The sequence below is a fragment of the Lethenteron reissneri genome, chromosome 9, assembly GCF_015708825.2.
Source record: "Lethenteron reissneri isolate LAM-NWPU_2019-01 chromosome 9, ASM1570882v1, whole genome shotgun sequence".
Classification (NCBI taxonomy): Eukaryota; Metazoa; Chordata; class Hyperoartia; order Petromyzontiformes; family Petromyzontidae; genus Lethenteron; species Lethenteron reissneri.
The window spans coordinates 1,296,693-1,322,605 of record NC_083787.1 but is presented as its reverse complement, the minus strand read 5'-3'; the positions used below and the strand labels follow the sequence as shown (position 1 = coordinate 1,322,605).

The 25,913-nt window shown below is 42.0% G+C and overlaps 2 protein-coding genes across 2 annotated transcripts in view; both read left to right on the top strand.

Annotated features, from left to right (window-relative positions):
• MYLK3 (myosin light chain kinase 3) overlaps positions 1–8,531 on the top strand; it is a 64,641-nt gene extending 56,110 nt beyond the window's left edge. The window contains 2 exon segments of the mRNA XM_061548605.1: positions 1,240–1,372; positions 4,611–8,531. Coding sequence (XP_061404589.1) covers positions 1,240–1,372; positions 4,611–4,697 — 220 coding nt within the window. The 3' untranslated portion in view covers positions 4,698–8,531.
• Positions 8,532–10,517: 1,986 nt separating this feature from the next.
• On the top strand, positions 10,518–25,867 carry VPS35 (VPS35 retromer complex component). The gene is made up of 17 exons (XM_061548604.1): positions 10,518–10,590; positions 12,598–12,684; positions 13,101–13,197; positions 13,528–13,651; positions 13,830–14,012; positions 14,332–14,545; positions 14,733–14,816; positions 14,986–15,095; positions 15,257–15,353; positions 15,515–15,663; positions 16,199–16,406; positions 17,553–17,708; positions 19,300–19,422; positions 19,591–19,770; positions 20,252–20,491; positions 22,656–22,799; positions 23,039–25,867. The coding sequence occupies exons 1-17, from the start codon at positions 10,588–10,590 to the stop codon at positions 23,216–23,218; spliced, it is 2,379 nt and encodes a 792-aa protein (XP_061404588.1). The 5' UTR covers positions 10,518–10,587; the 3' UTR covers positions 23,219–25,867.
• The last annotated feature ends 46 nt before the right edge of the window (positions 25,868–25,913 follow it).

Here is a 25,913-nt window from a genome sequence, read left to right as displayed (position 1 = left end):
TATGTGAGCAAGAGGCAGAATGGAGGGGACACTGAGAAGCTTGGCAATCCAGAGTGGTTATTTAGAGGCCAGCGTGGCGTGCAGGCAATTCCATTTTACGCACGAGATAAAGTGCCCTCTACTCTGGCGCAGGCCTGAATGGCAGAGGGCGAATTGAAACGGGGATACTGGGGCCTGTTGCACGATAGGGGGTAAGCATTGCATGTCACCATGCCATTGTCATGTGGTGCTTATCGCGGTGGCTGCAGCAACAACAAAAAACAGGATGAAGTGTGAACAGTTGTTGCTGACATTACTGGCGGCAACATGGGCAATATATATATATACTGCAGTGCTACATGTATTTAGAACATGCGTAGTAACTAAATAAAATACAAAAATTATAGTCTATCCCCTTTTTCAATGCTTTCTGGGATAAAATGTCCTTGTGCTAAGCTGGGTAGGGTTAATCTTCATCAATATTGCATTTGGATGATGATGATATATAATTCAGAGAATATCTAATACATGTGTTTTACATTTGTCACGCACATTTTACAATTCATCATCAGCAATTATTCACTGCTGGATAAAGGCATGTTATGTTTGCACAGTGACATAGTTATTGAGTGTGCAGGCTGTGAAACTGCACCAGGATTCATAGAGCAGAGGGGCTCAGGATCTGGGCTATGAATAGGGGTGAATGTGGACAAGGGGCTCCAAATCATCCCTTGCAGTGGCGCTGGCTTGTAGTAAATGTTACCTAGCACAACATTATTTTTCCTGTTCAATCTGCACTCTACTGGTAAGAAATGAATTTAGTCTCGTAGACTCAGCACTTTTATAGAATGTACCATGTCCAATATTTGTAGTTTGTCGTGGAGTCTTTTTTTTTCTTTCTATACTTTGTTCTTCCCCATTTTTATAATGAATGTGCCGTCAGCATCATGTCGTGAGACGAAGCATTTATTCGGATCTCTCGCACAGCAGTTGCAACCCCTGAGTCTTAGAGAACGGTCCACATAATCGGATGCTTCAGAACTACATCCGAGGTCCCTTCAAGCTCTAACCCTGGTCCACAAAGTAGTAGCAGACAGCATTTTCCCACCTGCCTCTGCATACGAGAGTTATACCGATATACTCATTCTCAGAACTGGAATTTTGCCCAATTAAATTTTACAACCAATTTTGTTGTCGTGATTATTTTTTGCGTGTGATGTCTTCGCTTAAACCTTGGCCTCTGTTTCCCCCCCCCTGCAGTGGCCGAATGAGTGCGTCTCAGTGCCTGAAGCACAATTGGTTAGTCAATCTCTCGGAGCGCGCAAAGAAATGTAAGGTTCGCCTGAAGTCACAGCTGCTTCTGCATACGTACATGGTGCGACGGATGTGGAAGGTACATCTCATTCGTGTCCAGTAAATGTTACTAAATAACCTCACGAGCTAATTCAATAACAGTTTCAAATCAATTGGTTAGTTATGTTAACAAAATCTAACTGTCAACATTAATCCATGTACTCCCTCATGTAATAATTCCACGAATGGTTTTTTCTCTGCTAAGACTAAAACCCTAATTGTTCACCCTCTGCCTTCCCTAACATTTATATTTTAAGTGTTTTAATCCTCTCATTTAATCACCGATGATGCAACAGTGTAACAATTTCAAAGTCAATTTGTAATTAATGACTCAAATACAAAAAAATTCTGCAAGGCGATTAGGTAATTCTATACGGTATTGATTTAGCTCTTGTAATCTATGTAAAAAAAAGATAAAATGCGATATCAGGAAAAACGTAATTCACGTCGTATGAAAAAGATGTACCATAGCCGAAAGCTGTCCGCAGCGTGCACCATGTCCACTGGGGCCTTGAAATTTGAGAATGTAACTTTCCGCTTGAAGTGCTCGCTTCTGCAACACTTGCGTTAAGAATGCACATTACAAAGCAAGCAACGTATGAGAAGATATTTTCTAAATTACAGAAACTCAACACATTCGTCAATAACACCGCCCGGACAGGAAATAATGTATAGGCGACGTTTCAGGCAATGACCCTTCATCATAGCAAATCGCATCTGTGTGCTTTTTTTCCCTTTGAGGGCAGTGTTATTGAAGGATGTGCTGATTTTTTGTTATTTGTGCAAATGCGCCTCTGCCAGTGAATGCAACATCACATATGTTTCTCTCTAAATTCTGCTCTATTTACAAATTGCCCGCAATAGAACACTCGAATACAAATCGCCAAGCTTCATTGCTTTGCTATACAATTTGTTACGGACTGCATTTTAGTTTCGGAACGGTGGCGGTGAGAATGATTTTACAGAGACGGCTTAGACTGCTCTGTCTTTGTTGTCATCCGGTAACGGTGAGGTTGTCAGTCGGGAGACAGTGGCGCAGAGTCCATTTTTGTACTGGACTTACCATTCACGTCTTCGCACACGCTAACCGGCGTGGGGTGAAGTACGGCTACATAGCCCCGCACGTAGCGCGTGGAGGCCCGCATCCAGCAGTGAACTGACAAAGGGCTGTACACGAACGTGGTGGCTCGACCCGACTGCATGTGCGTAAGGACTTGTGTGTTTTTGTTATTCCGGCAATTTAGCAGAGCCCAGTGTTGGTAGCGATACAAGCAGACGGCATTGCGTCAACCGACGAAACTTGCACCTCGCCTATGAACAAGAACAACGTTATTTATTGGAGTTATGAAATCTCTTAGCCAAATCAAGGTAGTTTTTCTTACTCGTTTCGGCGATTTATAATTTATTTATTTTCTGCCCCTCCCCCCATCCCCACGGTATAAGTCGGCATTCACTCACACTAATACCTGTAATCGAAATTAACTCACACTCACACCTGTAATGGAAATTCACTCAACACTGGCTGGCCTACACCTGCAGAGCATACAAGAAGAGTATCGCTTACTAAGCCTTCTGGTCTGCAACTTTGTTTGTGTTAACATCACTTACCGTGTCTTCCATTGTTCCCCGTTGCTTTTTGCACATTAATGCAGTGAACCCCCTCGTGCCCACACTGATATTGCGGGTGTTAGGTGCAGATGTTATTGTCCGTGCTGATCCAAACATTTTACTCCGATCAGCAGCCGATCGGCAGAATGCGTGTGGTGGGGTAAAGTGTGGGTACCCCCACCTCCTCCAAGATGTTTGACCGGCGTGAAAGGTTAGGCCATTAATGCACAGGAGAGGTTTTCTAGAGCTCCCTCTCGTAGTGTCAGCAAGCCATTGCAGCCCTGCACCTTTATCTTTATTTACTAGAGAGTGGATAACTGGATGAACAACGTTCTGAGTGGATTTTAATCGGGTGAAGTCCACTGATGAAGGCAGTCGGAAAGGATGCATTTGCCGCAACTTCTTGATTCCTCCTCTTATCCGTGCTTGAGTGTGGATAACAGCAAGAATGGATTTGCAGGTAATAGCAAGAGTTGGGAATAGAGTGGGCACACGAGGTGTTTCACTGTGCTGTATTCTGCTTATGCTGTGTGTTATTTTGTGCTATTAAATGTTGGGAGATTAAATGTTGGGGGTGATGATGCAGAGGATGGTAATCTATGGAACTTGCTCTGACTTGCGTCACCAAGAAAGCGTTTCATGCGCATTTTGCCTGTGCATAATGCGCTTAGTTGGAATTTACTGAACGCTGTTGAATATACAAGAATGTGTAAATGTGCAAAAGCATTATCATTGTCTATAAAAAAATTACGATCTCAAGCTCTTGATTTAAAAAAATAATTGAATAGATATAATGTGCAATGTATTGCCATTATTCACGTGTTGCCAGATGGCTATTCATCAGCAGCTTTATAAGTGGCATCGTGCGGTGGTTGGCATGGGACTGGCACAAGGGTGTTGCCCGGCATCTTGAGTCCCTCGGGGCCCATGGGACCCGGTGCAGTTCCACCGCCTGCACACTTGATAGATTACGCCATCGCTCTCGTTCATGGCAGAGCTAACATTCACACACAGAGAGCAGCTCCACCAGGTTTTAAAAGGCCTCCTCTAAATCGTGAATTGTGCCCTCATATGTACAAGTGATTAACCTTAAATCCATCCCAATTAGTGCTTTTGGTAAATGTGTGTTTTTATTTGAGTGCTAAGGTTAAGTGTAGCTAATAAATCTATTGTATACTACGTGATATACAACATTATTAACTTTCCAATTAACCTTTCCATATGCCCTGGAGTGAAATCGAGGCTTGCGTATCTCTCTAATAATTAGAGAGGGATATTTAGGCTAATCCATACACAACGACAAATCACCTTTTTGATATCACTTGCCCGCAATGCATGTGATGTACAATGAACATTTTGGTAAAGAACTCGGTTAAAATAAACAATTAGATAATTGTATTTACATAACGACGATAAGCTCAGGGGCTCTAATTTTACACAGAATGCTCTCTAATATGGGCAACGTTAAATAAATTAATGTACTTAATGATGTATGCAATACAATACAGTGTAGACATGTCAGTTTGAACATTTATAGCCAATGGAATGAAACAGGAATTTCATGGGCTTCTTTATGCCAGGGACTCTGTTTTTATTGGTTGCACATTACACGTGATGGCATTTATTTGTTTCCCGTCTCATTTGAAGTGTGCGCTTCTTTATTTTAACAGAAAAACTTCTTTGCTGTAACAGCGGCGAACAGACTTCGCAAAATCAGCAGCTCCACCAGCCTGGCCTTGGAAGGAAGTGAAAAATGAAACCAAGTTGTTCAGTGCATTGCTCAGCTCTGCACGAGTCACTCAGATTAGCTTGGTTTTTTTGACCATTTTTACCCAAAAGTGCCTCGATCGTACTAGTAGCGTCATGTGACAGAACTAAGTCTCCATTCGGAGCTCCTGAAGTGCAGTGCCACCGTTCGTGTGCGAGAATGGCCCACGGAAGTAGATATCGCAGAGCCGCCTCTGAGATTGTTTAAAATTGACCTCTAAAGGTGGCTTGGTTTCTAAATGTCAGCGGAGTCAGTGAGCTCCGATCTCCACAAAAGATGGAATGAGTCTGGCGTTCATGAAGTCAGGCGTGTGCTCGAGATGGATGCGGCTGTAAATTGTGCAGGCATTTTAATGTGGAGCCTCTTCACTTCCGTCACTAGGTTCCACTCCCAATGTAGCAAATAAAAACTAGTTTTAGGATTAGTGCGATTAAAGGAAAGTTCATGTTTTAAAATGGAAAGATCATGTATTTGTAAGTCAAGCATTACTAAGCGTGTAAGAGTAGGCCAGATATCCTGTCGATGGGCTCTCCAGAGCTCCCTGACGAGAGCTCCCCCTAGTGGAGGCCCTTCCGCCTGCAGGGGTGGGAGAAATAGATTCAGGGCTGCACCTTTACCGTTCCCTTTCACACGACAGTGTTTGGGTATGCGGAAATTTTACGTGATATTTTCTGATTGAGTAATTGGTTAGCATGCACTGTTTAAGAAACGCAACGTTGAATAAAGTTGTTTGCGTGGAATTTATACACTTAACTATCAATAAATTGTAATTTTATTGTACATTATATCTGGATGGTTTTATATTCCTATCATGAAACTCTAGGATAATGCAATGCCAAGCAAAGCTTTTGACATTCAATATAAATTGAAGCTTGGAGTGGTTTATCTGATTTTTTTTTTACATTTAGCATGTTCGACTTATTTTTTGTAACAACATAGCAACTTGAGTATTTAATTACAGTAGGGAATTACGAAGTAAATCTGAATTTGTGCAGGCATTGTATTTTATATGAGGAAATGATAACTGCTATGAGGATGCATATATTATATACGTCGATTAATTTGCACATGCCTCTCTCCCTGTTTGACCTTTTGTGTTACTGCTGCATAAGCACACGTACAGGAGAGGCGGAACCCATTGATTGTAGAGTGCGGGTTAGGTCAAACTGCCTCGCACACCAGGCACAAAGCACCAGCGATGTCCGTATTTAATCTACCTTCCCTATGTACAAGAGGGAGTGCTCTTGCCAATAACGCCTGGTCATCTTATCAGTATTTTTAACACAACAAGCCTCTGCCCATGAGACTCAAAGTTTGCTTGTTTAAACAAATGCTGCTGGAGAATATAAGTCTGGAAGACCATTTGGCTTATGGGATGAAAAAAATATATATATTTTTACGTGGAGTGACAGAGTATGTTAATTTATTGTATTCTCCATGCACATATCGGCTAGCCTAGTTACGCTTGCATACACACACTGGGAATAAACTCTCTTGCATTGAGTGGAAAAAAATGTAACTTGTGGTATGTGAACTTTTACGCAACTGCATACTGGCAGAAACATTATTAAACGTTTTGAGGAATACCGTTTTTTTCTTGATGATAGATGGATCATTTGTCAATGTCCTTGCACGTGGTATTGTATAAAGTAATTTGCACATTTGCATATTATTGAATTGCATTAATTAGTTCGTCCAAAGTCATGGAGATGTGGATGACGATGTCTCTTTATTTTGCTAGAATCTCAAGATATCAAGTTGTTTTACCAGGATGTTTTGTTCAATATTCAATGCACTTGTTTATTTTTATTGTTCTGTTTTTATAAAGGGTTACCGACGGGCTAGGAAAATAATACACACGATAAGCTAACACAACAAACGTATTCTGACGTTTTTAAAACTTAAAAAAAATATCCCCTGTGCACAATATTGTGATTTTTGTTAGCTATTTATGTGTGCTCATATAAAATCATCTCTAAGGTCACAGTTTATCCCAAAATTAGAAATATATCATGATAGTACTTGGAAAAGATTGTTTAAAAATCACATAAAAAAGTTCCCAAGCGGTATTTGCGAAAATGATTTGCCCTAAGGCTGTGAGATCTAAATGTTTGGTTTTTTTCTCTCAGCAATGTAGTAGGCGTGTATTGATTCAGCAAAGTAAAGGCAAGCTACCCAATGTGTTGTCGTGTTGTCCCAAGACGTACCGCCAGGCATGGTGCCTGACGTTTTGCTCCGCTTACTGGGAGCTTCAGGAACTGCATTCGGTTCTTGAAGAAGCTCCCCGGCACATGGAAAAGCTCTCAAACACGCGGAATGGAACGTCAGACATCATGTTGAACAAAACGCGGTACAACCTAAAAACTTAGTAATGTAAAGTTCAACTTTATTAAAAAAAATCATACGGCATTGTGCGTTATGCTAGCACCCTTCTGATGGGACTAAATTGTAGGCCATTGACTCAGGGTCAACTCTTAAGACGAGATCGGTTCATCGGCTGTTAATTTTCAAGGTCCCAAACGTCCACTTGTTTAACCTAATTTAAATTGTGTTACTGTTTTACTGAAATAACGACGGAATTGCCATTGTGGAAGTTATCACTTTTCTTTAAACTGCAAAGTAAAAACTTAATTTGGGCTTCTTGAACAATGTTTAATGTGCTACCTGTGAAAGAAAAAAAAAGTTTCAAACGTAAAGTGTGGTGTTCCTGGTTGGGCTGCACGTTGATTACTGTAAATCTTTTCTCAATCTTTCGCCATGCACTACTGCGGGAATCTTCAGGAGTTTAATTGATAATCTCACCTAGTATCCTCAATGTGCAAAGACTCGGGCGAGATGACATCATTCAACTCGTGAAGATGCCCGCAGTGTTGCGTGGTGACTTGAGAAAGCTCGACACACAGCATGACCTTTAACACCACACTTGAGATTCACGTAAAATATGTAATTGAACTCACTAAAACAATGAATCCATGAATTAATAATGAAGATACTGTATATTAAAGAATGGGTTTATTATATTTACCTGCTGTGGATTGGATTACAATGCTTCTTTCGTACGTCTAAGTTTGGTCCTGCATATTAAAAAAACATTGCGTCAAAAATCATACATTATTAAATGGTGGCTTACGCATGAATTGCACAGCTTATTGAAAGTCAATTTAATTAATGCAAGTATACAGTTGACTTTTTATGATATTCCTTCACCACCCAGGGATCAATCATGATTTAATCCGTACTAAAATCAGGCTAAGATTTAGGTGAGTGTGCAGTAAGGCAGAGGTGTGGACTCGAGGCATGTGACTTGGACTCGAGTCAGACTCGAGTCATGAATTTGATGACTTCAGACTCGACTCGGCAAAATGTACAAAGACTTGCAACTCGACTTGGACTTGCATAACAATGACTTTGTCCCACCTCTGCAGTAAGCCCTCTACAGATCTCCACTCGACGATAAGCCGCCAAAATATCAAGGGAAGTAGAATTGTGGGCTGTCATTTAGCCAGTCGTGATTTGCGGGAAATTTGGAAAATTGCGTAGACCGTTGACTCTACCCAAACTGGAGCGTTAGTTTAGCTCACAGTTTTGAGTATCAGTAAATAGTTTATAAAGAACGTGTCGCCTTCCATGAAGGTTGCGTATGATGGGGTTGTGAGGTTCAGATTAATGGAATGGCAGTTACAGTTTCTGTTAACTTATTGTTGTAATCAATATGTCTGTTTGTGTAAGTCTACATGGAGAACTAATAAAGAATGCCAAATATAAATCTTTCCATATTGTTATATTCCTTTGAAAAAATCATTAAATGTTACAAACAACACGTTTTAGCCTTTGACGGTAGAATGCGTATACAGTATGAGCATGAATCTAAATTGCCAAAATATATTTTACGGATTATTCTAACATAACTACATTTACTCAGACATGTCAGTGGGCACTGGCATAGTTTAGCAACATCAATGAGCCAATCACATACCCTTGTTTCACTTGCCCTGTGGGTGTGCTGTCACAAAGCCACATCAGACCCTCGGAGTTAATAGAGGGATACACACACAAACCTTAAATCACTTTGGTAAAACACTAACATTAGTAAGGATACTCTTTGGTTCTTTCGGTAAAGTCACGTAGGTAGAAGAAAAATAATAAAATAATATATCACGACGTTTCGATCACAACACAAGCGGTCGTCCTCAGGCGGAAAAAATAATCCAGCAGTGGAACTGCTGAACCATTATTATTTTTCTACCTACGTGACTTTACCGAAAGAACCAAAGAGTATGGCTTTCCGCAATCACGAAAGCTTCAAATCAAGATTAGTAAGGATATCCAGATGATTTTACAGGATACCCTGTATGTTTAGTGATTTATAAATAAGTAAAACATGGATTTGAATCACTTTTCTAAATCTCGTCAGCAATGTGGCCTATTAAACATTGGTCTCAAAGTACATGCTGTATCCTGGTTGAACTACATGTTGTTCGACGGTTTTTGGAGGTGAAACAGATGTTTGTCAAATTACCAACGCAGTATTTTCATCGACAACGCAACACAGCAGTGTGTGTTTTAATGCGTACGATCGCACACGGAACGAAGCCACAATACCAGCAGAAATCCACGCATCGTCATCAGTCATGATCAATCCACTGCTGGATGAAGGCCACCCTAAACCATCACCGTCTCCCACGGTCCTGCAATGAATGTAACAATCCATCTAGCACCTGCACACGAGCAAATTTGATCGCTCCATCTCCGCAGAGGTCATCGGCTGGTGTCCCTCCTGTGACAGCCACTCACTCCACTTGCCTCCATCCCTTCTCGTTACTTGTCCTGCCTCAGACAACTTTTATTCAGTCAATCCATGCGTATAGAAACAACAATATGTACAGATAGGTCAGAAATATTTAAAGCCGCTAGCATGGTCAGCATTTGCCGAATGGATCGTACGTTCACTGCTTTTAGCAAAATGTATCAATCGTGAATTGTGGATAACTTAATAAATGTGGAACTATCGCCATCAAAAAAATGAAATTATATTTTGTTCAAAGTTAAGTTAGCTGGTGATGCTGGGTAGACAGTGGAACACAATTAAATATAAAAACAATTAAAGTCGAAACATTAAATAAGGGACGTTTCAGACAATAGCCCTTCTTCATAACAAACGTTATGTCCATCGGGTTGCCTTTTCCGCACACCATATACTCTCTATACCCACAGCTATGTACACAGAGGTATACTTGACGTGGTGTGCCGGGTGCCAAGCATTTTCTGGCTCAAATGAAGCCCTGGCGGATGAGGAGCGAAAGGGAATGTGTGGTGGGTCCACTCTCCCCAACACACCGCCGGTGAGTGCTGAAGCAGCGACTCAGTGGCCACGTTTAGTTTCACGTGTCAAGGCGAACTCATTGGGCCGCGTGGTGAACATTGGCTTCGCGTTAAACCACTTGCGGCAGAAGTCTCCAGCGCACTGGAAGATGCCCCCCAACCCCTCTCCCCCCACCACCCTCCCACCACCCCCCCCCACTACCCTCCCCCCACAACCCCCCCTCTCCCACACCCCTCCTCCCCACCACCCCCGGACCCTCCAACCCCCCCCACCGCGCGGACACGAGAAATGAACGCTGACGTCAACCTCAGCGGCGTCACGTTGGCGTGCGCGACGACGTCACGAACAACGACGCGATGACGTCGCCACCGCCCCAACCATCCAATCAGCGCCCCTCACGACCCCGCCCCTCACGACCCCGCCCCTCACGACCCCGCCCCTCTCGTCGTCGTCGTCCCCCCCCGCCCCCACCCACCCCCCGCCCGCCCCCACCCCCCGCGACGCAGTCACATGACGAGGGCGCAGATCGGACCCGAGCGGCCAGGCCTCAGCGACCATGGTAAGTTCTCACATCCCTCACAAACGTCTCGGATTGCTTCAGCAATTCTTGTTTCGCGTCACGGTACACGGCGGCGCGCTTGGGCGTCGACCGCGCACACGGAGGGCGCCGCTGGGTCAACGCGGTGTGGGCGAGAAAGGCGAGCGGTTTTGAGGGGCCCCATCCGCTAGGCCGCTACGGTCCCTCCTGTGTTGTTTAGTTTCCCTGCCGGGCTTGGGAGCGGGAAGTTCCGTAGGGCGATAGGCGCCTCCCTCCTCCCCCGTCAACTATTAAATGTAATGCAATTTTTTTTTATTAATCGACTAAATGCCACCGTATCTCCGGATTGTACCAGTAAAGACCACTGACATTTTGATGTTGAGAATGATGAAATGTACATTTTAAGTGAGGGAAGAGAACTCTACCATGTAAGGCACTGCGAGAGTTGGACATAGAGAACAGAAAGGGACTCACATCTGCAGGTGAATATGGGGATTGATGTCAGAAGGAGTCGCGGATGGCCAGAAGATGGGCGTTCTACACTAGTCGCATGCAGCAGAGATTTACTTTCCAGTCAGTGGATCTTGACTGAGGGCTCAGGCAGGATGCCTTGCTGACTGAAGCAGAGGGCACAAAGAGGGGGGCAGAGCGAGATGAAATGGGAGAAGTTATTGCCAGGGAGGCTATGGAGGGTCTTGAAGCCGGTGAAGATTTTGAGCGATAAGAGTCAAGAGGAGAAGAGAAGTAGCCAAAGGGTAATATGGAGGTATTTTTAAGGAAGTTAACGCCATCCTGCAATTGATCTGAGATTGGAGTGAGAGCCGACAGAAGCATCTGAAGACTTGAGATGGTCTGCTCTCGATTATGGTCACGAGTGAGAAGATTTGCAGTGACGTTCCATATATATCAGTGTTCTTCATTGCAAGGCCCGCAGGCCACTGGCGACCTCTGGTGGCCTTTAGTGCGAACCCCGTCATGCTGTCAACCGCAATGCTTTCAAATGTGTCGCGGTTGTCCCACTGATGTCTTGAAGGCGAAAGTGGCCCACTTCTGGAAATTCGTGAAGAACACTGTTCTAGATAATTTTCAGGTTAAACATTGAAGAAGCCATAGAGATGTCTTGCAGTAGTCACTGTTGAATTGACAGATCAGAAGTCCACATCTTCATCCTTTATTTGTGTAATTTGTCTTCCCGTTACTGCAGTGCATTTAGCTGCATTCTTAATAATTGCATACCGTACTATACAACTTTAACCATTGCCTCCCGTGAATTTGAGAATGTGTTAAATCTAAAGTACAATCCTGTACTCTTCCTTTAAATATCCTCCGCTTGTTCAGTTTTCCGTTTGGAATTTGTCACAAGTGTGTTTGAATAAGAGACCAATTTTATACATGATGCATTTAATTTGCTGTGTCATAGTTCTATGTTGTCCTCTAAATTATGGACGTTTAATTGTGTTGAAGCTTCCTTGAAAGGGCAAAACATGTTTGTCCTGTAGTCTTCTTGAAAAAAAAACTCCCTTCAGGAATGTAACTTCTTGTTTGGTTTGTACCTTGCTGTAAGTAAAAGTTAATAATTGCAAGGCGCGAGCTTTTATTATTACAACCTGAAAATGAAATAAAATTAGCAGTTGTGCTTTAAAAAGGAACTACTGTACAGTATTTTCCTTTGCTGTGTTGTGCCCGACACAAAAAATAGGTAGTATTTTATGTTTTAACATTTTCATTCGTAGATATACAAAATTACAGGAACTGTTTGTGATTATTTTTGCAATTATTTTATAGGGCTGTTAAAAGGGCTTCAATGAAATATCCTTATTTCACGTTATCCTGTTGAAATTTGAAAATCAGGTAAAACAATGTGCCGTGTAAAGTCTTGTTTTGTATGAACAAGCTTAGAAATACTTATGCTGGTGTGCATTTTGCGATTGAAATGTTAAAAAGCGGTTGTCGGCATGGCTAGAAATTTGCCAGGTTTATGCTGGTGGCACAGAGCGGGTTTAGCTTACGCTTTAGCCTGTGATACAGGGATCTGCCCAGGAAGAACAAGAGAAGCTGCTGGATGAAGCCCTGCAGGTGGTGAAGGTGCAGTCCTTCCAGATGAAACGGTGCCTGGTAAGGCAGTTTTTCTTTTCTCAAACGAATGTTGTTTCTCGTTACAAACGGTTCACCCCATTGCTACGCACAGTGAATTAATGTGTGGAAATCACATTTTTAGTTTGAACATTTGCAAAAGTTAATCGGTTTATTTGATGAAAGAGCTGTATGAACAGGGTTGGCTTTGGTAGCGTACGGTAAAGTGGGGCTACCTGTCCACTTCCATTTTTCACACTAATAAGATGCAAATTAAGTTATCTCATGCAAAGCTGAAGAATCCTTTTTCATTCTTTCCAAAATGGTGTACACTCCTATGTGCACTGTCTTGTTCCATGTGGTCTCAAAATATTATTTGTGAGTATAACATGACGGAAATGGGTATTTTAGCAAGCATCTAATTTTTTCTTATAAATGTATATCTGTTTTTGTGAAAGGACAAGAACAAGCTTATGGATGGACTGAAACATGCATCTAACATGCTGGGGGAGCTCCGTACATCTATGCTGTCTCCAAAGTGCTACTATGAGCTGTGTATCCTTTTAACTTGATTTGCTATTCTTCCAGCTATTTTCAGTGTTGGTTTGCATACCTCAAATCGTATTTTGATGAATACATAAAGGTACTGTTTCACTTGTATTATTAAATGCCTTCATTCACATGACCGCACACATTTGGCTACTGTCGCACATCTTAGAATGAGCAGTGCTTTCTAGAATTGGCACAACGCTTTGTAACGAATCGTTTTTAGTTTACTGTTACGAAACCGATATGTTATGCTATAGTCTAGGATACACAACGGTGTCATTGTTAATTAAATTCATATTGTATTATTATACTCCCTGACGCCTGGGGGGTGCACAGATATGGCTGTGACAGATGAGCTTCATCACCTGGAGGTGTTCCTTATTGACGAGTTCACGAAGGGTCGGAAAGTCGCTGATCTCTACGAACTGGTGCAATATGCCGGAAACATCATCCCCCGTCTGTGAGCATCTTCTCTCCCATACATCGCAGTAATAGTGTCACCAGGAGCTTACCACGGAACTAGATGGTTGCATTTCTAGTTTCAACAATGTTTTTAAATCTTTGTGACGATCAGCATAGTACCATTCACCCAGAACATTATCATTGTTAACATTTGGCCATGCACTTTCCAATCTAAGGTACTTGCTGGTGACTGTTGGGGTGGTCTACATCAAGACATTTGCACAGTCTCGCAAAGATATATTAAAGGACCTGGTGGAGATGTGCAGGGGAGTTCAACATCCCCTGCGCGGGCTCTTTTTGAGAAACTACCTGCTGCAGTGTACACGCAACGTGCTGCCGGATGAGGGAGAGGTTACCGAGTGAGTACTGTTACCACTGTCCTTTCTATTTGTTCACCAGTATGTGTACATTTGTAATGTCATCTGTAAACCACAGGATCTTACCTCTATTGTGCATTTAAACTATTTTTAAGTATATGATCATCATCTATGATTAAGAAATGTTTTCTTCAGGCACATTGGTATTTTGCTTTTCATTATTTCAACATGTTTTCATGCACCTCTTTAGTTCTTGATTTAAGAGGGATTTTACGTAGCTCAATGTAATCTACGATATTTATGTAAATAAGTCTGGGACACGGTAAATGCAACAATTCCTTTCCTCTGCTACCCCCGATAGTGACAAGGCGACGGGTGAGATCGGAGACTCGCTGGACTTCGTGCTGCTCAACTTTGCGGAGATGAACAAGCTGTGGGTGCGAATGCAGCACCAGGGGCACAGCCGTGAGAAGGAGAAGCGCGAGCGCGAGCGGCAGGAGTTGCGCATCCTTGTCGGTACCAACCTGGTGCGGCTCAGCCAGCTGGAGGGCGTCAATGTGGACAGGTTCAAGCAGGTCAGTGACCTCTTTCAATTGTTTTGTCTCCACATGTAGGCCACTCTCAAGAGAGTACCATTGTTGTATTTTTCACTTTAGGCATTTAATTGTTGTACTGTCTGTATGGCTGATGTGCTGCTTGTTTAGTTTACAGAATGTTACAAAATATTTTGGTCAATTAGTAAATGGAATGTGTTTTTTTAAGGTGGTGCTGCCCGGAATTCTGGAGCAAGTAGTGAATTGTAGAGACGCCATCGCACAGGAGTACCTGATGGAATGCATCATACAGGTGTGTGCTGGCCAGAGCCGTGTTGCTTTCCCTGCATATTCACTTGAAGCAGTAATTACAGATGCAGAGCTGAAATTGTTTTTTTCTAAAAGCAGCCATCCACTCCACCCAAAAATATTGTTACCCGTAGCAGTTGCACACAAATAATCTCTGTTCATAATCTCTGCAGGTGTTCCCTGATGAGTTCCACCTCCAGACCTTGAATCTCTTCCTCCGAGCATGTGCCGAGCTTCACCAGAATGTCAATGTCAAGAACATTATTATCGCCCTGATTGACAGGTGTGTGTTGAGATATTGAGTTCACACTCTGTTGTAATGCAGGGGCATGTATTTGAATAGCTGCCTACACACTTTGCTGTAAAACCTGCTTCTTAGCGAAGGGGTAAACCAGCTTTTTGTGCCAAAGAGCTCAAGTGAAGTGATCATGTTCTTTGCTGCAGACTCGCTCTTTTTGCACACCGTGAGGATGGGCCTGGCATTCCACAAGAAGTGAAGTTGTTTGACATCTTCTCGCAGCAGGTCGCAACTGTCATTCAGGTACATAATAAATGGGGGAGTGTAAGTCTTCATCAGACTTTGTTTTAATACATACTACACATTGTGCCCTCTTTATGAAATTGATGTAAATGGTGCCACTGAGATTTCCAGGCACAAACGCTTAATTTCATGTTGGTTGTAACTGTACTGTGGAATTGCAGTCCAGGCAAGATATGCCCACTGAGGATGTGGTGTCACTACAAGTGTCTCTGATCAACCTGGCGATGAAGTGCTACCCAGACCGAGTGGATTATGTGGACAAGGTCCTGCAGACTACAGCTGACATTTTTGGCAAGCTCAACCTGGAGCAGTGAGTCAATCTGTGTTTTACAAATGGTCAGAATAATGTTTTCGTATTGTATTTAATAAATAATAAGTACTGCCGACATCTTGGGTGTGTTTCCAGGAAGCTGCCCGTGATTACGCCGGCTTTGCAAAGTTGTTAGTTGATGGTCTCGGCCTGGTCAATAATGAATTTGTTTTTGCATTTAAGTTTCATAAACGTCTATTTTTGTAGTAGCGGGGGTGGCAAAGTGCTGCCCTGTAATGTTGAGGTTTCAAAAGTAGTTCTGTGATATATCCTTCCATGGACTCTTCTCTAACATGCGGTGTTGCCCTGCGAGAGTTCCAAACAGATTCTTCATCTCATGACACCCGATAGTACAATTAGGATAAAATAGTTTTTTTATACACGTGAAGCTCATGAAAACTAAATGCATTTACGAATATTGTTTAAATTAACAGTTAATTGTGGAGAAGATGTATGCGCTGCCATTACTAATACAATGCATTCAAGACTTGAGAAGAAAAGTAGAAATAAAAATTATTTTCTTGTGTTTTTGCAGTGTGGCCACTAGCAGTGCCGTGTCTAAGGAGCTGACGCGTCTACTAAAGATCCCGGTGGACTCGTACAACAACGTGCTCACCATCCTGCAGCTGAAGCACTTCCGCCCACTGTTCGAGTACTTTGACTACCAGTCGCGCAAGAACATGAGCTGCTATGTGCTGGGCAATGCCCTTGAGCATGACACCAATGTCCCCATGCAGGATCAGGTTAGCTTGTGACCCCCCCCCCCCTGCCCCCTTGTCTCTGTGTGGGATGCATGCGTCTCGTACTTATTATTCAGAGGTGCTTAAAGACATGTATATTGTGCACATTTTACGAATTATGCTTTGCATCAAAGCCATAAATATACAGGCTGGATTGTCACGTAGTGAAATAGTTTTTATGGGTGCGCCGAGGTGGTGAGATGTTCACTGCCTTGCCTAGCATACAGGAGGTCATGGGTACGATCCCGACCCTGACGCTTGGATATTTGGAGTTTTCATGTTCTCCCTGTGATCCTCCGGTTTTTCCCTCCACATTTAGAAACATGCATTTATAGTATTTGGCTGCTATAAATTTCGACGTGATGAGCCACTTCATTGAGCTATCATTTGTAGGCATGTCGCCTCTGAAAAAGAGCTATAATAGCTCCGTTGGCCTTGCCTGGTAAAATGTAAATAGTTTAATCGTTTAATCGTTCTAATTAAAAGCTGAAAAAACACTCTTTGAAGCGAATATTTATTTTATACAGCGATATTATCAACTATTATTTTTAGGCTAGAGAAAATTATCCATTAAATGGAGTTTTTTTGTAATTAGTGAGTTTCAATTACATAAATAATGCATAATACAATGTGGATGACAAGAGGTTCAATATAACCGCTGTAAAAAAATACTTGTTGTCGATATAAACTTGTGAACATGAATGTTGTACAGTGTGGAACCCAAAATACAAATAACATACTTTATAGATGTGCACCTGCAGTGTTTCCCAGGCTATGGATACACGTCATCAATGAGGACAAAAACCAAGATCATAACATCAGTCGAAAGCTTTGCTCTGCAGTGATGTCATTAAATTGAATATGTTAAAACATGTGGAAGTGATGTCACTAAATTGCCAATTATGCACTTAATGTTTGTAAACTCTTTATTTCTTATCAAACTTTAGCACTCGCGTCTAATAGACCATGTCTAATAGCCCAGCACACACCCTAGGTATGTATCTACAAGTTTAACGTGTAGGCTTTAGTATGACTATGAATCTACAAGATAAGATATTTATTGTCATTGGTGCATGATCTCTAAAGGAAGTCCAAAATTATGAACGGTGGCATCGTAGTGACGTGAAACCCTCTTGCCATCCCGCCCAGGTGGACTCGCTGCTGACCCTCGTCTCATCGCTGGTGCAAGACCAGCCAGACCAGCCAACTGAGGAGCCGGACCCCGAGGACTTTGCCGAGGAGCAGGGCCTGGTGGGGCGCTTCATCCACCTGCTCAAGGCTGAGAGCCCTGACCAGCAGTACCTGGTACTGCTCACATACACTCCTCGTTGAAACTTTAAACACTTACCACCATTGGAATATATAGTGATGGCCTACATTTAACAGGCTCCTGCACTCACCACAGCAAGTTGTAATGGTGCATGCCTGTAATCCAGCGCTTAGGGGGCAATGGTAGTGTATCAGGCTGATTCGTAAAACTCTCCAAACTGCTGGGCTGCTGGGTGGCCAGGAGATGATAGTGCACTTAATGGGGTTGTGAACCTGTCTGCAGAATTTAGTTATCCTCTTGTTCAAGTCGGTTTTCTCCATTTACTCTTGCACTGTTTTCCGTCAGCACATAAAACAGTCTTAAAATGAATTGGCTAACTCACCTAAAACAGTCTTGAAAACTGAGTGAAGCTCTCCTGGATAGTATTTCAGCACAATAACTGACGTATTCTTCGACAGTGAGTGCATAATAAACCACTTCTCTTTAAAGGAATAGAAGAGAATAAATACACAGTTTACTGCATGTGCTTAACCTTTTTCTTAGGGCGAGCAGGTCTTTAGGTTTCTCCATCATATCTCGTTCAAAATAGTCAGGAACATGCACTCATTTTGCAGGTCATTTTTGGACTTTGCTAAATATGGGTCTAACCATCATGTATTTTGTCTACTTTGTGCTTATCTATTTGTGTATTTTGGTTGTATTCCACACACTGACGTTAATGCAATTCAAATTATGAAGAATATTCAATTCATGCCACCGCAGCGTTGTATATTATTCATGTATACCAATAGGCAAGTATGTATCCATGCATATGATTTGCCCTCAGAACATCAAACTCGTGCATCATCAGAATCTATATACTCGTAATAAGCTGCTCCTGTTTGTTTGTGTATCTTTGTCTGAAGAACTCTTAGACTGCTCCATCCATCTCGGTCAATGAGGTGTTATTTATGGGCTTATGACATGGAGTATGCGATCAAGGTAGAATTACAAAAAATATATACCTTTGACCCAATTATTTGGCTCATCAGCTCTGGTGCATGACATGAGCCCTGCAGTCCTTAAAAATGAAATCAGAGACATGTGCCATTGGTGTGTGCGGTGAGCCAGTGCATCTCAACGGGCTTTCTATTATATTTAGCTGATGTTGGAGGCATACATCATGGGTGTCGGGGTGCTATATGCTGGCTTGCCAGAAGAATACAGGATAGCAAATGTGGACCCCACCTGTTCTATCTTTATGGGTTCTCTCCGACATGTAAACACATTAATTTGGTGGCAACACCTCAATATATAGAGGACTACAGAGCTTGGGGATTTTTGCACCAGCTCACAGCCTGGCTGCCTTTCCTGCTTGTCTTTGGTTCCTTGTACCTCGAGTGATTCTCTTTTTTCGAAAGTGAGTGAACACTGTGCGCATTGCAAGTTGACATTATTATAAACTGGTGAGTGGTAAAGAGAAGGTTGCGTTGATGAGTGGTCAATGTCAGGTGCCTGGTGAATGTCTGACATGGGTCAGGTGAATGTCGTGTCATGTGAGTTTCACGTCTCCCCATCTGTATATCGGGCTGCACACTTGTTTTATTTCGACCAACATAAGTCATGGTGTTACTCTGTCCATCTCAGATTCTAAACACGGCGAGAAAACACTTTGGAGCCGGAGGAAACCAAAGAATACGGCATACTCTGCCACCCCTGGTTTTTGCTGCTTACAGACTGGCCTTCTGGTACAAGGAATGTGCTCAGATGGTAAGTGAGAGAAGATGGAAAGAATGTGTTAACTGTGATCTCGGCCACATGCTGCAGTGGGTATATTACGTGCTGCACGATTTCCCTGTCATAATAAATTTTCCTAGTTTTAAAATGATTCTCGTTCATTTTGAAAAAAAGATTGAATATCTATTGATCTACTTGCAGGATGACAAGTGGGAAAAGAAATGCCAGAAGATCTTCACATTCTGTCACCAAACCATCGGTGCACTGATCAAGGCAGAGCTTGCGGAGCTTCCTTTGCGCCTTTACCTCCAGGGGGCTCTTGCAGCCGGAGAGATTGCTTTCGAGAACCACGAGACGGTCGCTTACGAGTTCATGTCACAGGTTCGTTTGCGTGCTCTGTTGTGAGGGCTTGAACCACAGCAGTTGGGGCTGGTGACATTTTGAAATGTCCGCAACTGACATTTCAGAATGACTGACGTCGCATGGAAATGTATGTCGGTGCAATCGTTTTCCTCTGACTCATGCCTATAATTCGGTACGACAGAGGGACAAGGGTTGGCAGATCATATAGGTCAAAGTATAGAATATGAATTCTTTGCATATATGTGAATATTGTCTCATGCATGGGTTGTCTGGGTCTCTGGTGCCCTCTTACATGCCACTTCAAAAATATCACAATTCAGAACATGAGTGAAAAGGTCTTGATACTTGAGGCTTTTTATTGGAAAAGGTATAATTTTAATTATTGTGGTTGGAATTTAATTTTGGTTGTAATTTTTTACGTTTAGCTGTTGGCATGATTTGATTAGATTTTTCATACTTTGCCCGCACACATTCAGGAAACAAATTTGTCGATTTGCAGGCGTTCTCGTTGTACGAAGATGAGATCAGCGACTCGAAAGCGCAGCTGGCAGCAATCACGCTCATCCTGGGCACTCTCGAGCGCTGCCACTGCTTCTCAGAGGAGAACCACGAGCCTCTGCGCACGCAGTGCGCCCTCGCGGCCTCCAAGCTGCTCAAGAAGCCCGACCAGTGCCGTGCAGTCACCGTGTGCTCTCACCTCTTCTGGTCTGGCCGCACCACTGAGTCAGGGGGCAATGAGGTAATGTGAACACTCGCTGTCTTTTAGATATACAGGCGTACCCCAGTTTACGCCCAGGATGCATGCTTTCCTGAAAACCTGAACGGTAATCAAAAGTACTTGAATCGAAGCAAAGAGATGGGATGGTGGATCGTAACGTAGTACAGAACATAAACATAGGATGCTCAGTAAGCCATTGTACATCTATATTGCTAAACCATTGGTGTGAAAGGTAAGTGTATATTATTGATATACAGTAGATCATTGATTAACCGGTGGCTTTGGGGGCAAGGGGGTGCCAGATTTTTATTAAACGCTGGATAATCACATTATTTAAAATATCTTATTTTTGCACATTCATTTATAACATGTTTTTAGTTTTATTTTTTTCGTGTTTTACATTTGTTTTATTTTAAATCGCCATAAACATACAAATAGACAAAATAAATATCCTCCTGTAAAAATTAGCTATTTACTGTACCGTACTTACCACTCTAATCTCAGAAACTCTGCATGGGGTGATTTATGTAGGCGCTTATTTAAAACATGTTTTTGACGCTCTCTGGACCGATGCAGCCTTCAGACCGGTGCTCCAGCAAACGCTGAATTACACTCACTTTTCTCCGGATCGCACTGTATATATATTTTTTTATTACTGTAGTTATTAGTCACGAAAATATATAGTGCAGTATTTTCAATGTTTAAGTTTTATCTAGTGTATAATTTACTGTATTTAATATTTCGCACTGAAATCAAGCATAGCTACTTTTTTTTGTCACGAACACAGTGCCGATCGCCAAACTTTGGAGCAGTTTTGCCGGATTGGCCCAGGACCGCCGGATAATGTTGACAGCCGGAAAACCACGCACCAGCTAATCGATGATCAACTGTATTAAAATTTCTGCTATTATGTATTTATTATTATTAGTTTATCATCTAAAACTTATTTTACACTTGTATAAACATAGGTGCCATAGAAACGGTATGTGGGGGAAAAAAATATTAACTGTACGTGACCGTATGAAAGAGATGACTAATCAGAAACGCTAACGCTCTGGCGCCATCTGGTGGATGAATGTCGCCATGCCACGTCAGCAACGTGGTGTTGCTGTGGCCTGATGAAGCTAGTTGTAATTACTAATGGCAAAAGTTGTACTCAAATTTAAATGTTGTGGATTTGCTCTCCAACACACCGGTGTGCTGGACTAGTAACGAATTGGAATGATCTGTTTACGCGACAAACCTTACTAATCGGCTGTGTCGGGTGGCGACGGGTTTAACGAAACATTTATATATACGCGATCTAACCCAAAAAACCTGTATTATGGATGATATTGGTCGCGAAAGCCTATGTGTTAAACTAACGTGGTGTTGTTAATAGTAAAGTCGTAAATCTCGAGTACGTTACGGCGAGGTCACACAGTATGTAAAACGGGATTGGGTATCAATATGTGGAATACGTTAAAGTGGAAGTGCGTACAACGGGAGGGCGTGGATCGTGGTATTCCTATCTACTCATTGGCTGTTCCTGCAGTTTGCTTTTGGCGTCACGTCATGAGACAAAGGATTACTTTGGAAATATCACAAAGCCGTTTGCTGCATATGTCAGAGATTGAGCTCTCGAAGAGGTTTTTCCATAGGATTTGTGAAAAATATTTAAGTGGAATAAAAAAAAAATCCTTTCGAGGGTAGGGGGATGCGTTTTCACATGAACGATGAAATATATTGTTGCATTACCTTTACACCAGTGTAATTCTCAGATCTGGAATTTAGCCAAATGAAGTGCAAAACCATACTTAATATAATGTTGTATTATGCGATCATTCATTACCAAACTGATAACATTAGCTCGCTGCACTTGAGAACCCAGTTTAGTCAGACAGCTGTCCAGATTTGAGCCCAGAATCTGAGCAGTGGGGCTCCGTGCCCTGACCTTGGCGACCTGTCCACGTCTGTCTTGTGCTTTACAGAAAGATTGTGGTGCCCTATGCAACCCAGTGCACTTATCATTACGTAATTACGGAATGTGTATAATAGTGTTTTTTAAGTAGTGCATAGCCATGCCGTTTTATATATTTTGTAATTCTATAATATTAGAAACGATGCACATGTATCGCATCATTCAACTTTTGCTTTGTAAATATTAAAGAAAAAAACTTGCATATCTTTCCACATTACATACTAGCTCCGTGATGGGAAACGGGTCATGGAGTGCCTGAAGAAAGCTGTGAAGATCGCCAACCAGTGCATGGACACCTCCTTGCAGGTCCAGCTCTTCACAGAGATCCTCAACAGATACATATTCTTCTATGAGAAGGGAAATGAAGCTGTGAGTATGGCTTAACACATTTTTTGTTCCCGTCATTTACTTCATAAACTTCATAAGTTCAATCAGCAAATGTTCCTTTTTATCTTATGCTCCCCCCCCCCCCCCCAATTCATAATCCATGTATATGGCTTGAAAGATTGTTTTGATTGTAGTTTTATTTTTTTAAACTGACAACGCGTACTGGGATCTCACCCTTATATCGACATGTGCAGGCTAACCAAACTGATGTTGCTCTGCAGGTTAGCATCCAGGTGCTGAACCAACTCATCCAAAAGATCCGGGAAGAGCTTCCCAACCTGGAGTCCAACGAGGAGACGGAACACCTGAGCAAGCACTTTCAGAACACGCTGGAGCACCTGCGGCTGCGACAGGAGTCTCCTGAATCTGACGGGCCCTCCTACGACGGCCTTGTCCTGTAACCCCCCCCTCCAGCGCCGCTTCTTGTGCCCGAACACCCACACATTCTGTCCATTGCTCCTCTTGCATCTTTCTCAGTCCAGCACTGACCCTGTGCGTCCTCAATGTGCTATTGGGCTCTTGTGCAGGCAAGCACTCTTTTAATGATGCTGATGCTGCATGCACTCGTTCACACGTGGCAGTGGCCTGTGTTATTTGGGTGAATTGACACGTGGTGAATGACTTGACTGTACCTTATTATTATTTGGCTCACTTTGCCTTGTTCTGTGATGTTGGCCTTGTCATTTATTTGCCCATCCCAGTATTGATGGTTGTTTCGTGATAATCTCTCACAGATTACAAACTATTATTTCATAACATCTTTTGCACTTTTTGTTTCTCAACTTGCATGCCGAAATTATTTACCTGGCAGAGAAAGATGCATTAGGAATGTGCCTTATTCAAATTTACATTACAAGTATGACATTCTTAACATCACTTGAGTCCTTTATTTTGTCTGGGCCTGTTTAATATTTTCCCCTTAGACAATGCATGTTAGATGTAGAATCTACATGAATCTGTAATCTGGGCACAAACTTTATTTAGCAAATATTGTTGATCCATAATTGAATAGCTACTACCAGCCACCCATATCCTGTTTAATATTGTTGCAGATATATGTTTAGTTGCTTAACCTCTGCACATTTCTGTAGGAAGTAATTGCAAAACGTTGTAAAGGACTTGTTTACTGAAATCAGTGGATGTTCATGCTTTATTGCCATGTTTAAAATAAAATAGGAAAAACAAGTCAGTTTCTATGTGATTTTCCATGCTTTTTATTATAAAAAAAATTGGACACAGTATTTACTGTCCACAATATATGTCACAAGCTCAAAAAACAGCATTAGCAGATTAATGTTCTGGATATATTGCTTCTCAACCAATATTAATTGGTGATGGATATATTGCTTCTGAAGAGTTGTAGCTTTTCAGACTGTAAATTATTACATTCTCTTATGTTGAGTGTTAACCGTGGATACCGGGGCCATTTGTGATAAGGGTTGACATTTTCTGTCCTACCAGAGTTGACTTTCCAACTGCTTTGCATTGAAAACTGTCATATGTCTGTGTTGTGCTTGAGTTGATGGCTGCATCTAGGATCATTGGCATGTTGGATGAGAGTTCACTTGTTGAAAGGTTGTTATACGAGTGTTTTGAAACAGGTGTGGGATCTAATCGTTGGACATGGGCTACTACTTTGGAAGGGAGTAGTTTTTTTGTTTTACTTACAAATTATGCTAATATGTTATAGCCAATTCAAATATGTACTCAGTGTTGGTATGCACCCAATGTTTTTTTCTTGTGCAAATTTTTATTTTGTAACTAATCCCATCGGTAAATTGTGTACAGAGGAATTCTATATTTCTCTTGCAACAAGTTGTGATCGTGATTTAATGAAGTTTTCTTGGGCATCATGTTTGTTTGTCTTGTCATATATCTACAAATGTTTTAGTATCTTTGAAAAAATGTGTAACTTAGATACCTTTAAAACTTCCAACACTTGTGCAGTTTAATTATCACTGTTAGTGTAACAATATGAACACAACTCTTTCCAGTGTCATTTCCGTTTATGTGGAGAGGTTAAAAGCATGGATGAGAAATTTCGAGAGTAAAATCACGTTCCAAGCATTAAACTAATTTTCAGGTTGCAGTTTTGTTTCTGTTGCAGCTAAGCTGATGGAAGGAATTCATGATTTGTAAAAATGGAGCGCTTCGAAGTGAGGTGCACTGCTTTGGCGTACCACTGGTACTCGTTTCGCGTTAGGAAAAGAGTAATCGACATTTTGTTAGTCGATGCATACGTTTACGCATAGGGCTGTACGGTAGGGGCATGTAGCCATGTCATGCGAGTGTCGATTTTAACGGTGAAAAATATTCGGTCGGAACAATGGTAAATATCTTGAAATGGACCAGAATCCAGTTTATCAGTCGTCAAACGTATTATTCTATACCAGCAGAAAGCGTTGTAACAGAATGTTGGTGAGAGACGTCAGCGTGCCACTTCTTCCACTTAACAAAAACCTACATGGCGCTTATGACCTCACCAACCCTTAATTTTCCTGATTACGTCTCCCCTCTGAAGCCAAACAAGTAAAATCCAGGTAAGTACTTTTAGGAGTAACAACACCCCACATGTTGATGAATACTCGCAAGGCATTGGCTGCCCGCTGTCCTAAGTACACAAAACCTCGGGGTTTTGTTCTTCTATTGAGTCATGTATTGGTTTATACAGTAGTTAGTTATTGCCTGTGCACGCTTGCATGCACAAGTTAGTCTCCCCTAGGACTGAAGATGATCGGGGAAGGGTTGGATTGTATGTCTTAAAGTTGAGATGCAGCAAGACGGGCATGCGGTGTGTTACATTGACATAGGCAGCTGTTTGCTTGTGTAATTGCAGTACTAAATTACAACGTGGATGTTACTTTAATCGGACAGTCATGGAAATTATAAGTTCCCGAACACACTTTGCTGATGAAAATGTTAATTCCCATTTGAATTCACTTAAATGCATTCACTTTAGTGTAGTGCAAATGTATAGACCTTGATTTATTTTGCATGTTAACATTGTTAACAGTACCATGCAAATATTCAATAAAGTGTAATGGATTACGGATTGAATGTTGTATTACTTCCTAATGTGTAAGGGGATCCGTAAGA